Source organism: Fusarium odoratissimum (genome assembly GCF_000260195.1).
Source record: "Fusarium odoratissimum NRRL 54006 unplaced genomic scaffold supercont1.4, whole genome shotgun sequence".
Classification (NCBI taxonomy): Eukaryota; Fungi; Ascomycota; class Sordariomycetes; order Hypocreales; family Nectriaceae; genus Fusarium; species Fusarium odoratissimum.
Window position 1 is genome coordinate 860,853 of NW_022158690.1, and position 15,748 is coordinate 876,600.

Consider the following 15,748-nt stretch of genomic DNA (forward strand, 5'->3'; position numbering starts at 1 on the left):
ATGGAAGTACCTTGGTAGTCCTTTGGTTTGTATCATGCTTCTATCGATAGGTGCTCAGGCGTGACATCTGAGCCAATCAGATTGACCCGGGGTTCGATCTTTCACCTTTGGCGCGCGTCTCCACTGTGGATCTGCACCTGCAGCTTGCATGGGCAAGGCCGTGGGCTGATGATCCCTGTCTCGGGTCTGCTTAACTGTGATCGCTGACGGGAAGGAGCCAAGTGTGATATAATAAATCGTCAAATTTAGTACCTACGAAATATAGCAGATTATTGAATACAGTTTCCAGCGGCATCCCCGTAGTCATTTGCAGTTTTCAGATTCGTTCGTTTCAGGAATCCGTAAATTTACTTTTATCACAAGACTTAATCCCGTTTCCATGATACGTCCTTTTGCAAGATGATTAGGTCCTGGTTATAAATAAGGCTGTGTCTTGACTTTTATGTCAACACATTTTAGCCAACCCAACTTCGGCTTTTATCGAGGCAAGGTCGCAAGGAACACGACGTTAGAAAAAAAAAGTTTTTGCGAAAAGTCGCACACCAAATCTAACTCGATTGCTTTCAGTTGATATAAGATCAACATCAACAGCTTCTTCTTTTCTTTAACAATTTTCCGTCTTTGATTCGACCTGATCAAAGCAGCTTCCAGTTACCAATAACAGCGCCGAATGAAGAGCTCAGCTCGGTTTGATTGCTGGCTTGTTTGCTTTTCTCGGCAACTGAACTCACTGACTGCTCTTTCCTCATCTCATCTCCCCCAAACGTGCACTCTACCGCTACCTTGCCTTGCCTTGCCTTACTTTTATACTCACACTGCGCTGCACTGCACTTTCCTTTCTCCCACCCCCATACAATCCAATCCCCTTGCGCCGACGGAGAAAGGGTACCTACCTAGGGTATCTACTACCTTGCCTGACTTATTAGGGTGTGCATGTTGGCTGGGTGCGTGCAATTACAGGGCCAACAGCTGATCTTTTTTCTTTCTTCTCCCATTTATTGTCCAACTCTCATTATCGAGACAGACACGCGCCTTTCACCAACTCCTGTCTTCGCGCTATAAGAGACCTCCAAAATGGCATCTAATACTCAAATGAATGACTTGGTCAGTCGATTTAATGCTCTACAGGCTCGAGAAATGCCCGAGCAGAAATATATCAAGGTCTGAATTCCGCCCCGGTACTCTCTGCAGTATCCTCTTTGTAACTTCGTATTGTCCGATCATTTCTGACTCTCATAACAGGATCTTGTAGAAAGATTGCATGCGCTGCAAGAAACAAATCATGCCCTCCAAGAAAAGCTTGCCGACGCTAGCTTGGGTTTGAATCATATGAGCCAGCTCCGCAAACTCTATGAAGGCACTCGATTGCAATGTGAAACGCTCACCGCGGACCTCAACAGCATCAGGGTACATACATGTCACTGTGCACACAGAACGCAGAAGCTAATATGTTCAGAGCGCTAATAACTATGTCTTTATAATCATGGACGGCAATGGCCTCGTTGTACGTTTGATCTCGTCTTGTCTAATCTTACCCAGCTCGCCTTCTCAAAAGGTTGTCCGTCGTGAAGGAAGGTCTCGCTAACTATCATGCAGTTCGACAATCGCTTTATCAAGCAAGGCCGCGAAGGTGGTAAGCAGGCGGCGCAAGCTCTGCTTCTCGCGGTAGCGAGGCTTTGTCCTAGCCTACCATCTTCGTTCGAAATTTTCTGCGACGTTCTGGTCAACATTGCTGAGATGGGCCGAGCCCTGCTGAATGATGGCAGCATTGATGACCCAGGTCTTTTCCATGAATTTGCTATCGGATTCACAGAGGCCAAGTCTTCTTTCAACTTTATTGATATTGGCTTGGGCAAAGGAACACTGGTTCGCAAGATTCAAGGTGCGTCCAACGGCTGGTGAAATGGCCAGAGACACACTTGACTGACGTGCATAGAAACGGCAATGTGGCATTTGGGATGCTATAACTGTAGGCACGTCATGTTAGGCGTCGGCCATAGTGCCCAATATGCTCCTTTTCTGCGCAGAGTTAACGAGGCCGGGGATGCCAGAATGTGCGTCTCCATACTTCTGGGAGAGCCTATAGTGCGCGAAATCGAGGCCTGCGGCAACACTGTTTACGCGCTTGACGGCGATATCTTTCGCACGACCAAACTTGTGGATAAGACTTTGATAGAGAAACTGAGTGTCCAGCATACCGAGGCGACCAAACCCCAGAGTTCACCGGTAGCTCGCGCAGCAACACAAGCAGTATTGACGCCTGCTACGAGCACTTCATCCATGTCGCCTCCACAAACTTCCTGGGCCAAGATCACGAAAAGCGCCAGTCCTCCCCCCAAACTGACCATGCCCCTACCTCCTAAACAGGACAAGACCAAGCCCGCGAGCAAGACACCTCCTCAGCCAGCTTGGAGCCCTGGACCTCGGGGTCGCGATCCTCCCATCACGGTTGGTGTTCCAGCCATGGAAGATATCAAGCGTCGTGAGGACACCGACAAACTGTGCAACAATCACTTTCTCCGTGGGCCCTGTACCAGAATAGGTGCTTGTACTTTCAACCATACGTTCAAGCCGTCAAAAGAACAGTTAAAGGCACTCGCAATGCTCGCCCGACAGAACCCCTGCATTAACGGACAAGATTGTGATGTCAACGACTGCATATATGGACATAATGTCAGTTCTTTCAAATTTCAAAGCCTTTGTTACTACTTGCTGACTTCGCCACTGCAGTGCCCCAATGTAACCAATGGTGTGTGCACTCGGTCGCATTGCAGATTTAAGGTCGACGGTCATCCCCCGAATACCAAGTTTACCAACAGCAAGATACACGAAAACTGATGAATAGATGCATCATGTGTAGCGTTTGCAACAGGTTGCAAGGCACTCGGTTGGCACAGTTTCGGACTTGATCTGGTGTACACTATAGTCACTTCGTTTCTCGATCACACAATTTTTAATATTCATTATACGAAGGGCTAGGAAGTTCTACTATGTCTGTGACAGGCTTTTCTATGGAATGGGATAACTGAGCTTCGATAAATTGATTGACTTTATCATTCTTGTCAAGTTGCCGATGTGTATTTCTTCATACTTGGTGAGGGCGCCCAGGCCCTCATCCTGGTACATCACTCATTGACTGAACGGAGGGTCTAATATTCACCGTTATGAATGATTCATATATCTAGTTCATATCCCGACCTTGATGTCCATAGCCCTCTAATTGCAGATCTCAAGCCCTTCTGCTTCTCATCCTAACAATTGCCCAAGGTTATCCTTAGCCTAAGCTGCCTAGAGTTATCTCAATGTCACCTCAGTTGTCAATTATGATCAAATCTCAAATTTTCTCTCCTTCCCTAGATAGCCAGATAGTTTTTACTTCATGGTATCCTTGTAGTTAACAGAGCTTACTTTTTTTGCCCCTGTCTTGTTGACCCTTCATTTTCGTACCAATAGGAATTACTCTCGGTGAACTCGGTGAGCAACAGCTTTACCTATACCCCACATTGAGGCTCATCCCACACCTGGCCTGGTGAACTTCATGGGCAAAGTGCCACCTTCCATGTCCCACTTGTACCCCATATCTCTCAACCTCACCTCAACCATTGCCAACCCGAGTCCTTGGGTCTCAATTGTACTCTCCCGACGAGTAACCTCGTCTACATCGAGCTCGGTCTTTTCTTTTCTCGACCGCTGGAGGATACTGACACTTACCAAACGTCCCTCCCACTTCACCCCTCCTCCTCATCCTCCTCTGGCAACCCACCAAAACCGCAAAAATGTCCCACCCAAGAATAGAAGAGGTGTCGGACAGCGACTTCGACTCTGACCCTGCCGAGGCCGATATCGATGATTTCGCCGACTCCGATATCATGCGCCGAGTCGAACCCTCCGAGGCCGCTCCTAAAACAGTTCCCGCTGCTGCAGCTCCTCCTCGTCAGATGCCCGCCATCGTCCCCGCCGATGCCCCTGCTGGCGGTACCATGCCCGCCTCAGCCGATCGATCTGCCTACGCCGATTTCCAATGTCTCTACCCTGTCTACTTCGATGCATCACGATCCCGCGCAGAGGGCCGTCGTGTGGGCGCTGAACTCGCTGTGAAGGACCCCCTCGCGCGAGAGATCGCAAACGCCTGCTCGAGACTACGCCTACCAACACTCTTTGAACCTGAAAAGGTGCATCCGAAGGATTGGGCGAACCCTGGTCGTGTCAAGGTCGGACTGAAGAAGACGCCTGGTCACCCTGTCAAGAACAAGCATCATTTGTATCGTCTTGTTGCTGAACACCTGCGCGAGAACCCTACGACCGAAGACAGCCCCGGTCTGCGTGTCCGCATTGGAGGCCAGCTACAGCCCGAGGCTGGAAAGCCATATCCCAAGCCCGCTGTGCCGCGCGGATGGAAGATGGGCGAGTTGGTGCCGTATCTAAGTGCTGCTATGACGGGCGGTGGTGTCTCTGAGAATCTGTTTAAGGATATGATGAAGGAGATGCAAGGCGGTGGAGACCCCATGTCGGCTCTTATGGGTGCACAAGGAGGTGGCGGCGAAGAGAGCAGCAGTGGTGGTAGTAAGAAGAAGAAGGATAAGAAGGGTAAGGGTAAAGCATGAGGGGATCCATTGTACGGAATGTAGAGGGTGCCATGATCTGGGAAGGATAGAGATACCCAGCGATCAAGCATAATCACATATGAACAAAAAAGATGAAATGATTCAAGATTCAATTCCTAAAAGCCCCTGAATGTCAGAGGTGGTTTGGCAAAGCTTGCTTCTGCTACGTAGATTTGCTATTCGTTCTCTCATACCAACAAAATCCACCAGAATTGATGAAAGACAAAGACGAAATCAAGGGGTATGTAATATTCTATAATCATACAGCCAACCGGCCCTGTAAAGCCTCCCATTCCTGCGATCCCACGATCTGGACACCCCTTCCTGAGCCTGGCACAACCTTCCCGTCGACGCCGGGCAACTTAATACGTAGACGAGCTGCTGTGGGCGTCTTCTTTCTCCGTTCAGCGTTGGCCGTTTGTCCTTGGAGAACGTGGGCCTTCTTAAGGACCGACTCTTGCCAAGATTCCCAGCTTGCATAGTCCTCCATCTGCTTGGCTGCGTGATACTGCGGCGTTGATCGCACAGGCTTCCAGGCGAGCTTGTCTTGGGGCAGGGAAGCGAAGTCGTAAAGGGAGGCGGAAGACGCCATCTTGACGAGCTCGCCGAGGACATCCTTGCCTTCGGCTGCTATCATGCTACGGCGCTTTTCAGCGACAGAAGTAGGCTTCTTGAGTGGCTCAGCCAGCCATTCGTATTTGTGTTGCTCAGACGTACGAGCCCGGCGGTTATCCTCGCGTAGATATCGAACTGCAGACTGCAGACTCTCGATATCTTTCTTGAGGGCATCCATCTCGCGAGCTGTGGCAACGGCTCGTTCTTGACCAGCCTTGGCTCCAGCAGCATCTGCGCCGTCAGCGTAAGCACGGCTATCGCTGGCAATCTTCTTCCACTTGTCGCGTTCTGATTCAAGATTCTTGAGCTCACGATCTTGCTTCTCAATGTCTTCCTTGAGGCTACCGATCTGCTGGCCTGAAGCCTCAAGCTCCTCTTGCAGTTTGGCAATGCGATCAATGTTAGCTTGGGCATCACGCATTCTGGACTCAAGCGTCTCGATCTTGAGGACAGCAGTGCTGAGATGCTCATCGCGCTGGGCGATGGTACGACGAGCCTCACTATGCTCCTCTTTGAGGCGCCGCAGCTCCTCCTCCGCGTCAACGGGGATGGTCTTGAGAGCCTTGAGCTCTTGCGATCGCAGTCGCCAGGGCGCAGGAGTGACATCAAACTCTTGAACCTGATCCAGGTCGGTAGCAAGCGACACCAGGTCACTGATTTGGGTGGTGACGGCTCGCAACTTGGACAAATAAGTAGAGAACAGGTCTGACTCGCTTGACGTGCTGACAGAAAGGACTGTCTTGTAAACAGCAGTTTGTACCTCTGCATAGCTGAAGGGCTCAGTGCGACCCTCGTCGGCAGTGAACAAGCTGTGGATGCCGAGACCAATCTGTCGCGCTAGATCAGCAAGTTCTTGCGTTGCCTCACAACATTGCTCAAACGCTTCATTGGTGTCTGGCAGTAGAGACAGAGATCGCGTTCGCAAATCCTGGAGAGCCCGGACAGCCTTGGCGGCGATGACCTTTGTACCTCGAGTATGAGTAACAACCGCCTCAGACTTCTTCGCGAAGTGCTGAGCCAGCTCATCCTCCTCGCCCTCAGCAGGAACCACTCGTTGAACGAGGCCTCGCACGGTGGTAAAGGAGACGGCTGCGGAGTCGAGGTGGCTCTGCATGACCATGGCCTTCATGTGAAGATCGTCAGCATAGTTAGCCAGGCTGTTAGAGATGTGCACCTCTCCCAAGTGAGAAAGGAGGGCGATGGTGCGATGCAACTCGTCGGCGCAGGTCTTCTCCTTCAGGTCGTCGCGGCGAAGACCGTCAATCCAGACGTTCAAGGCTCGCTCAACAGGCTCTAGCTCGTGCAGTGCGTTCTGGTACTTGGAGAACTGCTCGATGGTGCAGTGCGTCATGTCGCTGACGAAGCGATCGCACATAGTAGACACCCAGACGAGTTTATCCGAGGCATCACATCCAGCAAATACATCGTCCTCGTGTCCAGGATGAGGCTGTCCGTTGAGTCGTTCGCGGATGAAGCTGTTGAGGAGGTTCGCCTTGAAGGCCACCCGACGGAAGCGAAGCAGAGAAAGAACAGAATCCTGGTCCTCCTTGTAAGTGTCAGGGAGGAATAGCTTTACGATCTCCAGGTGTTGCTCTGCTTCCTGGGCGTCCAGTCGTCGAAGTTCAAGGTCGATAGTCTTGACTTGAGCCTTGGATGCTGAGATCTGAAGCTTCATGTTGAGATCCATCATGGCCCTGGATCGGTCGTTGAGTTTCTCTGACTCGCCCTCAGTGACAGCTTGTGAGGCCTTCATGTCATCCAGGTCGCTTTGCAGACTTGTCACTAGCTCACGGAAGCGTGAGAGGGTATATTCCATATCCTCTAGCGACTCTTCTTGCTGGGCAGCTCGTCGAGCCTGCTCAGCAATGACACTATCCTTGAAGTCGAGTTCTTCTTGCATCTCTTTTTCGTTCTGCACGTGATTGATCTCGAGCTCGTCGTTGATCTCCTTCAGGCTCTCAAGATCATCAATGACAGCCTTCAACTCTTCGATTTGCTCAGACATGCTCATGTTGCGCTCCGTTAAGTCTTCAATCATGTCTTCGGCACCAAGAGCATTGTCGAGTTGTTGACGTAGATCTTCCACGGCACTTTCTGACTGCTCGAGCTTTCCGCGGCACTTGGAGAATTCCTCCTTCATAGTGTTGAACTCTTTTACGTCTTCCTCGAGCCCTTTAATCTGACCTTTCAGTTCTTCCTCGGTCTCCTGAGTAAGGTCGCGTAATCTCATGAGAGCTTCCTTTAATCGTTCGTTCGCCCGTTCCATCTGCAACCAGCCTGAACTTGCTCGTTCTTCGGGGGCCATTCCCTTGCTGTACTCTTCGTTCTCTTCCCGCAAAATCTCAACCTCCAATTCCATCTCTTCAGCTTTCTCCTTGAGGGCTTCCAGTTCGGCCTTCAGAACCTCCGCTGTTTCTTCCGCCATTTCTCGGTCGAGTGTTGCTAGTTCTAATATGCTGTCGTGCTCTGCCTGAAGCTCTTCAACGGAATCAAGTCGCATTTCCGCCTCTTTCAGTAACTTCTTCAGCTCAGCATTTTCCTGTTGTTGCGGTTGGTATTTTTGTTGCAGCATTTGGATGACACTCTCGAACTTGTCTCTCTCGCCCTGGACTTTGTCAAGTTGTTTCAACTTGTCTCGATCTTCGGCCCGTTTGCGCTCTAAAACCTTCAACTTGGCCTTGAGGTCTTCGATTTCTCTACTTGCTGCCGTACTTGCAGCAGGACGGGGTCCGGTGGTCGTAGATGAAGGTTTTCGTGCTGCAGGGGGTGTGGTTGTTCGCGATGAAGGTCCACCTGTAAGTTTCTCAAGGGCCTTTGTTCTGGCTTGAACAGGGCTCCTGGGCTGAGGTGAAAGAATGTCCCCATTATCCTTAATGGGGGAAGCAATATCATCTCTGTCCGAGGAGCCCCTTCTTGCTTGCGAGTCGACAGATGTCCGTCTGGCAGCTGAGCTTGGCCGTGATGCTGGCCGAGATGCTGGTCGTGGTGGTCCGGCCAAAGACATGCGGCTAGTCGTTGTCCTCGGGGCTACGGATGCAGCTCGTGCTGTGCCTGACGAAGTAGATACTTGTCTTGTTCGAGCAGTGGGTGGCGGAGGACCCATGGATGTTCGTGGTCCTCCAATTGATGGGCGCGACTTTGCTCCAACGGAAGGGGCGCGCGCATTCGATGGTGTTCCTGTTCGGGATACAGTGGTGCTCGAAGCAGCACTCAACTGCTTTGTGGGAGATTTTGTAGGCGACTTGATCCGGGTTAGCATTCAACTCAACAGCTGTACAACAGCACCTACTCTTGCAATGCTTGTCGGCCGGGACACTCTAGGTACTGGGCTAGGACTGGGAGCATTGAGACTCTTTCTTCTACCCAAGCCTGCATCTCCTGCCGCACTCGAGGCTCTACCTGAAGTAGGTGCGAAACTGCTTGGCCTTGCGGCAGGCTTCCGGGCAGCCGGCTTTGGTGTAGGTGCTTGTGCGATAATCTTGGCCATCACAGGTTTGACAAACATGCCATAGCCCATAGGACAATCAAAGTAACGCTCTCCCTGAACGCTTCCATCGTTTTTGCCCGTCTTGTTCTCCAGCTCAACGCCTATCCATTCTCCGACCTGAAAGTGAGTGGTGCCCACGAAACGAACGATGGCCTTGGAGCCATCGTTTAGTTGGACAGTCTGCCCAGGCTTGAAATCCGGCATTATAAGGCGCTGTCGAGATCGTAGGGCATCGTGCCGGCACCGCTAGTACTTGAGGTGCTCTTTAACGGTATCGAGGAGAAACGTCGTCGGCCTTTTCTTTGTCTTTGTTGATGCTGTCTCCTGAGGCGCGTACAGTACTAATTAGACGGGAGGGAAGCTGTCTGGGTAGTGCGTAGTGGAGCGGTACTTGAATTAAGTCCCTAAAGTCGGGGGCGCGTTTACCTCTCGGATAAATTACGATGGCGGCAGTCATTCCCGGCGTTTAGCGGTTAAGGTACGTACACTTGCTGCAGGGGTAAACTCAAACTCCACCGATGTGCAGGGATAGGTACCTAGCTTCAGCTTCACTTGTAAGACGTCAGGTGTACCTAGGCCGAACAAAGAGAATGGAAAGATACTTATCTCTTTAAGCTATAATTAGGATTTCAGGTCATATTCTTTGTCTGTTTAGTCTCCGGACTTGGCTCAGACTATGCTTATCATTGGAAACGCATGTAAACAAACAAACAGATCTGAGAGTATTGACGCCATGGACTCCTACCTACTAAACTTTACATGTTTACTCCCATTGACAGGAATGCGATATTAACTGAACCAACACATGTTTCCTCCAAATAAACAACCCATCAGTGATGCGGTGCTGTAAATTTTATCCTCAGATCCCAGTGTAATCTTGACAATATCCTTTCATCACCCACTTCCAAAAAGAATATCGTACTTTGGTCATCTCAACGTGTCTTGTCGGCTTTCTCTCTGAAGCTCCCTCCCCGTACCCATTCAATGACTTCAAAAACAATTCGTCGTTCAGTTGCATCATCCAAGTCTTTACCCACCGCAACACGGACAACCATGAGCCCCTTGTAGGAATCGACCGTTCCGCACTTCGCGATCTCGTCCTCTAGACTTGGTTTCACGTAGACAACAAGGTCGGGATTGATGGTACCGCGCCAGAGGGTAGCCATCCACTGCCAATGGTCGATCGGTGCATAGGCGTCCGCAATGGGTATCTTACAGGCGAACGAGTCCGAAAGAGTGAGGCTGAATCCTTCCTTAATAAGGGCAACCGGTATCTTTGAACTACTGTTGTCATCCCATGATGATCTGGAGGCGTTGTCCTCTTCAACTGAACCACGTCGTGAAATTGGTGAATCTGATTCCCTCTCCCGCTGTGATCCACGTAACGATTCGGGTTGGCTGGTAATGTGTTTTACCATCTCTCGTGACTTCTGGTGCCATTGAATCATCGTTTCAAAACATGACACAAGGCTGGCGTTCGACTCTGACGGCTTATCGTTGTCCTGGGAGCCAGTTTGATTGCTTTTGATATCGTCTCCCGTCATCTGTCCCCAGGTCTTGAGTGCGATTTCGTTGGAGGTCGAAAGCGCTCGCTCAACCAGCAAGCCAACCTGCTTCAATATTCTTGGCTTCGGCCCCTCTACGGCAATAACAGCCCCCCTGTTCTCGACTTTCTCAAGAGATAAGGTTCCAGAACCTAGAGAGCTGATCGGAGTGTGATTTATCTTAGAGAGCACAGATAGCTTTCGGGTGAACGGAATAGACATGATCATGGCCTCAACGCTTCTAGCTTGGGGATCTCGAGCATTCGATATTCCAAGCCCCGTGACTGGAGTCTGGAGCTGTCGAATATCAACCTCTTGTGCATTCGTGGGAGACATGGCAGTTTGAGTCTGCAGTGGAGGGAGTCTGAGGGACTCATCATCATAGGAAGGGTGCCGGCCTCGATGTTCCTGGTGGGGCCAAGGCCCTCCTGCTGCTGGTCGTGGGGGGGGAGGCATCGGGCCTGACTTTGATCTAGTGAAGTACGGCTCGGGCAGAGGCGTGACAGGGTACGGTCTCTGGGGAGCCACTCCTAGTGACAATGCCCGTCCCACCGTCCCCGGGGATGATATCGGGTGATAGCTGACAGCAGTGTTGTAGCGACGTCTCTTCATTTCTGGTGACTCGGGGCCGTATTCCTCTACTTCTCGATAAGGAGAACGCTTGGAAGGCTGTTGTTGTCTCATAGCCAAATTACCAAAACTTCCACGACGAGCTGCCTCTGGATCACGCAAAGCCGGCGTATATGGATACGGGGGAGCTCTGCCTTCACTTGCCGATGGTGTGGGGTATGGTGTAGAGGGGGTTGAGGGGGTTGCAATGCACCGGAGGTTGCACTTTAAGCATCTCCCAGATTCATCAGCGGAGACAGATCCTGATCGGAGGCCTTGTGACTTGTTACCACGTCGTGGCTGATAGCGATAGTCAGGGTACTGTTGCTGATGGCGTTGCTTTTCTTCATCCGCCAGTGCTTTCCAGTTGTTTTTGACTTCTTGGGGCTCGTCCTTCCACTGTTCTCCAATGATCTTGGAGATGTCAGGGTTGGACAGGTTTGGGTTGCGAGCGACAACTTGTGCTTGGTGATGTTGGCGATACAGTATGAAAGCTTTTGGTAACGGTCAGCTATGATGTTGAATATATGTTGGAGGATGATTGTGCATAAATGTTGTCACTATCCACAACTCCAAGCTTCACTATCATGACCAACGAAATAGCATATCAACAAAGAAAGAAATAAAAAGAAAGAAGCGACTCACCATTTCGAGGTCGTGGGATCTTGGGCGCCGGAGTGCAGAGACAAATATCTCTTGTAGCTTCATTACTTGCCATACTGCTCGGCGTACTCAGTTTGAGTCTCTCAAGTCTACCATAGCTAGCGTCAGAAGTGTTGATGGGAGCGGCACGTTTTCTACCCAAGCCAGCAGTGCGAGGACTAGGAGAGTCTGGAGTGTCGGGGAGTGCACGAAAGGCTCGGGGCCTATCGTAGTCATCAGAATCCATGGGTGAGTGGGCTGGGGTCATAGCCTGGGAGGACGTAACCAAAGAGATGACCTGTGTCATTTTTGCTGGACTTTCCTTCTTTTTTGCCTTGCTTTGCTTTCCTTTGGTTCCTCTGACAGGCAAACGAACGGGAGGTGGTAGACCCTGTACCCTGGTCTCGGTGCCGTTGAGATTGAGGCCGAGAGATGAGCTGAGGAGACGCAACTTCTTGATGAGGTAGATATAGGAAATAAAGATAGAATCAATGATCGTGTGCTATTATGGCCTTTTCGTTCCTCAGAATAGGCTCTTCTCTGCTTTTTTTCCCTTTCTTGACTGAAAGAAGATAGAATGATTCTCGCAGTGTTGGGCCACTGTCTGTCTGTGCAGTGCCGTGTCTTTGTGTGTTCAATGGTAGCCCATGCAGTAGCCTCCAAAGAACAATGAAACTGCTTGCACCTGTAATGCTGTCTCTTTCTTTCGCTTCCTTTCTTTCCGTTGGGGCCTAAAGTGGGAAATTAGGCGTGGCTCATTATCGCCTTCGTCTTTGATCTCTTGTCTTGACTTTTTCTTGTTTCTTTTCTTAGATCCCCTAGAGTTCCCTTCTCTTCACTTCTTTTCTTGTCACCTTAACTTCACAGCCTTTCTCTTGTCATCCAATGACACCCTCTTCTTCTTTGATAAGCTCAGCTTAACTCTCCCACTGTGTTCTTTACCAATGCGCAAGATAGATTAACCGTACTGCACCGGGGGCTGCTAAGAGTAAACAGCGGGGAATACCCCTACATGTCCCGGTTCTCTGCAGGTTTGGCTTAGAGCTTGGTCCTGCGTCTGCACATCCAATGTATGGCCCGGTCTGTCGGCAGTAACAGCTGCACTTCCGTAGCCACTTGACCACTAGGAAGTGTACGGCACCAGGAACAGGGAACAAGGTATTTGCCGCAGTCGGGTGCAGTCCCTAGTAAAGTAGGACGAAAGGGAGCCGGGGTCTGTTAGTTAAAACCTGATAACAAGTGAGAGAATGAGAGTGTGTGGGAATATGAGCGAATGTGATAGGACCCAACGAAACAGGACGGGAAACAAAAAACGCTCACAAAGAGAACCATAACCCACGGACTTTGCCATGATATATCATCTTTTCTCCCTTTCCTCCCTGGTCCATCTTTTTGTCTCCCCATGCAGAGCACGTCCGCTCATTATGATGTGAATACCGACCCTCAACTAGTCCAAGCACAGCACATTCTGACTCTAACTAACCCCTTGTTGATTCCAGCCTCATCCAACAACGACAATGCAGTGCAATGTCGAGCCGGAATGTGGACTATGTCTGGTCTTAGTCTGGGGCTGGAATGTTTGGTAGTAGGGACTGAAACAAAGACAATGTCGTCTCCGAAATTGGCACAAGTTTATACGTAGCACGTGATGCATAAACTCGTTCAAGGGCGACTTTCTTTGAATATCTAACCATATTTAGTTATGCGAACCAACAGTTCCCATCAAGGCTTGAGACGGCAGCTGAAATAAGATGAGATAGGCTGGCATTGGTAACGCAGGATTGCTCCCGCTCCACCATCCGATCCCATCTGACCCAGTGTCTAGGGCTTGGATGCCGAAGTTGAAGTGGTTGCTGAATGATCAAAGAGCTTGTAGGAGGGTGCCACTTTGTTGTTTGGTGTAGATTTAGCTTAACATAATGGGAGCACAAGACAAGGGAGGCACACACCTCCCACCTAGAAGGGAGCTAAAGTTAGACAGGGATTTGCCGATGCCATTCTCTCTCATATCTTGATATGGCCAATGGTTAATAGCCAGTGGCCTATCTGAGCCAGCCCGACGCCAATTCTCTGTAGTATTCCATGGTTCCCTATCAAGTACGCAATAGCTAGAGGTCAGGTGTTTTCTTTCCTTATCAACCACGTAGCTCCTTTAAAAAGTAGTAATTATGACACGTCTTCCCTCACACCCAGCGCCTTCTAGACTGAAATTCAACACCCTCAGGCTCTGCAGCCTCTCCATTTTATGCGAGGTATCCTCGCCCGGCCTCGCTGCTGAGGAGGGCGGCACTTCGGCGGGCATCAAGGAACAAGTCCTCACACTCAGCAACGTCCTGAACGTCGATTTGCGAGCGGCCGTTGGCCTTGGCAAGAATGCTGTTTCTTCAGTCAGCAACCGTGTCTCGGATTATTTTACCAGAGGGTCTCCCCTCTCGCCACAGTGACTTACCTTGCAGGGGTCAAAAGCTGCAGACAATACCGCAGGCTGATGCGGACACCGTGTTCCGAGATTTTGTCAATGGCAGCATCTGATACTGAGACGCCTTCGGTTGATGAGCGTATCCGCACGATGCGCTTGATTTCTTCCGCCTCGTAGGGCGTTGTGGGGATGATGAGCAAGCGTGTTAGGAAGTCGGCAGGAATTCCGTGAGCCGCGACAATGTCGTCAGTGCCTCTGATGGTGCACATTCCCCGGTTGGAGGCCAAGACCACGATAGGGGAGATGGGCGATTCCAAGGCTCTGTTCAGGTAGGTGAAGCACTCCACATCGAGCATATGTGCCTGTCAAACGTCATATCGGTTAGCTTCAGAGTTCACGTCCCGTTATGATAGGGGGGATGGGATGTGTGTTACCTCATCGATAAACAAAACGCCTGGCACAAGCTCAGCAACACCCTGGTCGATGTACTTGCTGACCACTTTGTTGATCTCTCCACGAAGTTTGTCTGTAATCTCCGTCATCTTGGGCTTCATTAGCTGGCCCATCATGCTCATAATATCCTGGCCGCCTTGGGGGCGGGCATTGGCCACATCGAGGTCATGTAGCGTAACGTCTTGCACGATCTCCTTCTTCTTATGTACCTCACCCTTGGGAATAGGTACGTACTCCTCCGCCTCCAGGTCGAATTCTGTGGCGTAGGCGTCTGATCGGCCAACTCGTTTGCAGGCACCCGTGTTCGCTTCGATATAGATCACGTCACCGACCGTAACTCTCTCCTTTTGGATTGCTTCGTAGATACTTGGGTCGAGGCGGAGCTTCTTCTGTCCCTTTGCGCTCTTGAGTCCAATCAAGAGTGTGCTGATGGTCTTGCCGTAGCCGCCTAATGGGTTCTCGGCCTCCTCAGGTGTGAGTTCTGTAACCTCTCCTTCATACACCTCCTTCGTCTCTCGGACCTTGAGGCCAATGGCTCTTCGGAAGTTCTCCATCAGCATCTCGGTCTTCTTGACTTCGGTGGAATAGATTTCGCTGCCAACGATGGGGCAAAAGGGAATCTTGGTTCCCAATTCTTGGCTGATCGCGAGCGCGAGAGCGGTCTTTCCAGTTCCAGGTCCTCCTGCCAACAGCACACCTCGGCCAGCCATCTTCTGAGCCCGAATCAAGTCCACTACAACACCGCAGGACTAGCAACCGAATAAGTATTCGTAAGTCAATATTTGATTCAATCGGTCCTTACCTCACGCGCGCCGACTTGGCCGACAAATCCGGCCGCTTGCTTCTCTGCATATCCGTCTGGTTTCAAGCCCAAGCCCTTGATATGAGTATGGGCGGCTGTGCGATTGTCTCGCTTGTTACCCTTCACCTCGCTGATCTGGACCATGGTGTCGGCGGGTGTCGAATATGCCGACAGTTATTATTTTCGATGACAGTTATATCGGCGCGAGACTTCGATTCGTGTAGTGGGGCAATTCGTGATGTGATGATCGAGATGATGGTTGTTTTTGCTGTCGCAGAAGCTTCTAAATATTTGCGACTGAAGCTGAGCCAACGAGCTGCTCCATGGATACCAGGCGCGTTCAGGCGCTATGACGGTCACGTGCGTGCTGAATGACAAGCCTACCCTGTAGCCAATACTTTGTTTGCGTTAGAATGCTACACATGAACCATTTCCCATTTTATACTAAAGCTAGCTTCCATTGTTAATTTTTTCTTTGTACTCTGTATAAACTTTCCATTGGGGGTTAGGAACGCTTAAAAGTATCATGTTAAGTAATGTCACAGCTTACTCTCACTCCCAATGAATACAACC

At 50.5% G+C, this 15,748-nt stretch overlaps 6 protein-coding genes across 7 annotated transcripts; 3 read left to right on the top strand and 3 right to left on the bottom strand.

Annotated features, from left to right (window-relative positions):
* The first annotated feature begins 474 nt into the window (after positions 1-474).
* Positions 475-1,407, top strand: FOIG_03438 (uncharacterized protein). Its single transcript, XM_031201300.1, has 2 exons — positions 475-1,161; positions 1,243-1,407. The coding sequence occupies exon 1, from the start codon at positions 671-673 to the stop codon at positions 971-973; it is 303 nt and encodes a 100-aa protein (XP_031068824.1). The 5' UTR covers positions 475-670; the 3' UTR covers positions 974-1,161; positions 1,243-1,407.
* Positions 1,408-1,515: 108 nt separating this feature from the next.
* Positions 1,516-3,235, top strand: FOIG_03439 (uncharacterized protein). 2 transcript variants are annotated; one of them, XM_031201301.1, is made up of 3 exons: positions 1,516-1,882; positions 1,937-2,673; positions 2,731-3,235. In XM_031201301.1, the coding sequence occupies exons 1-3, from the start codon at positions 1,591-1,593 to the stop codon at positions 2,836-2,838; spliced, it is 1,137 nt and encodes a 378-aa protein (XP_031068825.1). In that variant the 5' UTR covers positions 1,516-1,590; the 3' UTR covers positions 2,839-3,235. The 2 variants fall into 2 exon arrangements, with proteins under 2 accessions (XP_031068825.1, XP_031068826.1); XM_031201302.1 differs by having other exon boundaries at positions 1,516-2,673.
* A 305-nt stretch (positions 3,236-3,540) lies between these two features.
* FOIG_03440 (signal recognition particle subunit SRP19) lies at positions 3,541-4,748 on the top strand. Its single transcript, XM_031201303.1, has one exon. The coding sequence runs from the start codon at positions 3,777-3,779 to the stop codon at positions 4,602-4,604; it is 828 nt and encodes a 275-aa protein (XP_031068827.1). The 5' UTR covers positions 3,541-3,776; the 3' UTR covers positions 4,605-4,748.
* Positions 3,547-9,127, bottom strand: FOIG_03441 (dynactin 1). Its single transcript, XM_031201304.1, has 2 exons — positions 8,509-9,127; positions 3,547-8,460 (listed from the first exon to the last, which is right to left on the bottom strand). The coding sequence occupies exons 1-2, from the start codon at positions 8,908-8,910 to the stop codon at positions 4,864-4,866; spliced, it is 3,999 nt and encodes a 1,332-aa protein (XP_031068828.1). The 5' UTR covers positions 8,911-9,127; the 3' UTR covers positions 3,547-4,863.
* A 182-nt stretch (positions 9,128-9,309) lies between these two features.
* Positions 9,310-13,083, bottom strand: FOIG_03442 (uncharacterized protein). Its single transcript, XM_031201305.1, has 2 exons — positions 11,505-13,083; positions 9,310-11,353 (listed from the first exon to the last, which is right to left on the bottom strand). Exons 1-2 carry the CDS (start codon positions 11,806-11,808, stop codon positions 9,639-9,641), a joined length of 2,019 nt encoding a protein of 672 aa, XP_031068829.1. The 5' UTR covers positions 11,809-13,083; the 3' UTR covers positions 9,310-9,638.
* Positions 13,084-13,168: 85 nt separating this feature from the next.
* On the bottom strand, positions 13,169-15,482 carry FOIG_03443 (RuvB-like helicase 1). Its single transcript, XM_031201306.1, has 4 exons — positions 15,176-15,482; positions 14,355-15,122; positions 13,951-14,282; positions 13,169-13,877 (listed from the first exon to the last, which is right to left on the bottom strand). The coding sequence occupies exons 1-4, from the start codon at positions 15,317-15,319 to the stop codon at positions 13,745-13,747; spliced, it is 1,377 nt and encodes a 458-aa protein (XP_031068830.1). The 5' UTR covers positions 15,320-15,482; the 3' UTR covers positions 13,169-13,744.
* Between the last annotated feature and the right edge of the window lie 266 nt (positions 15,483-15,748).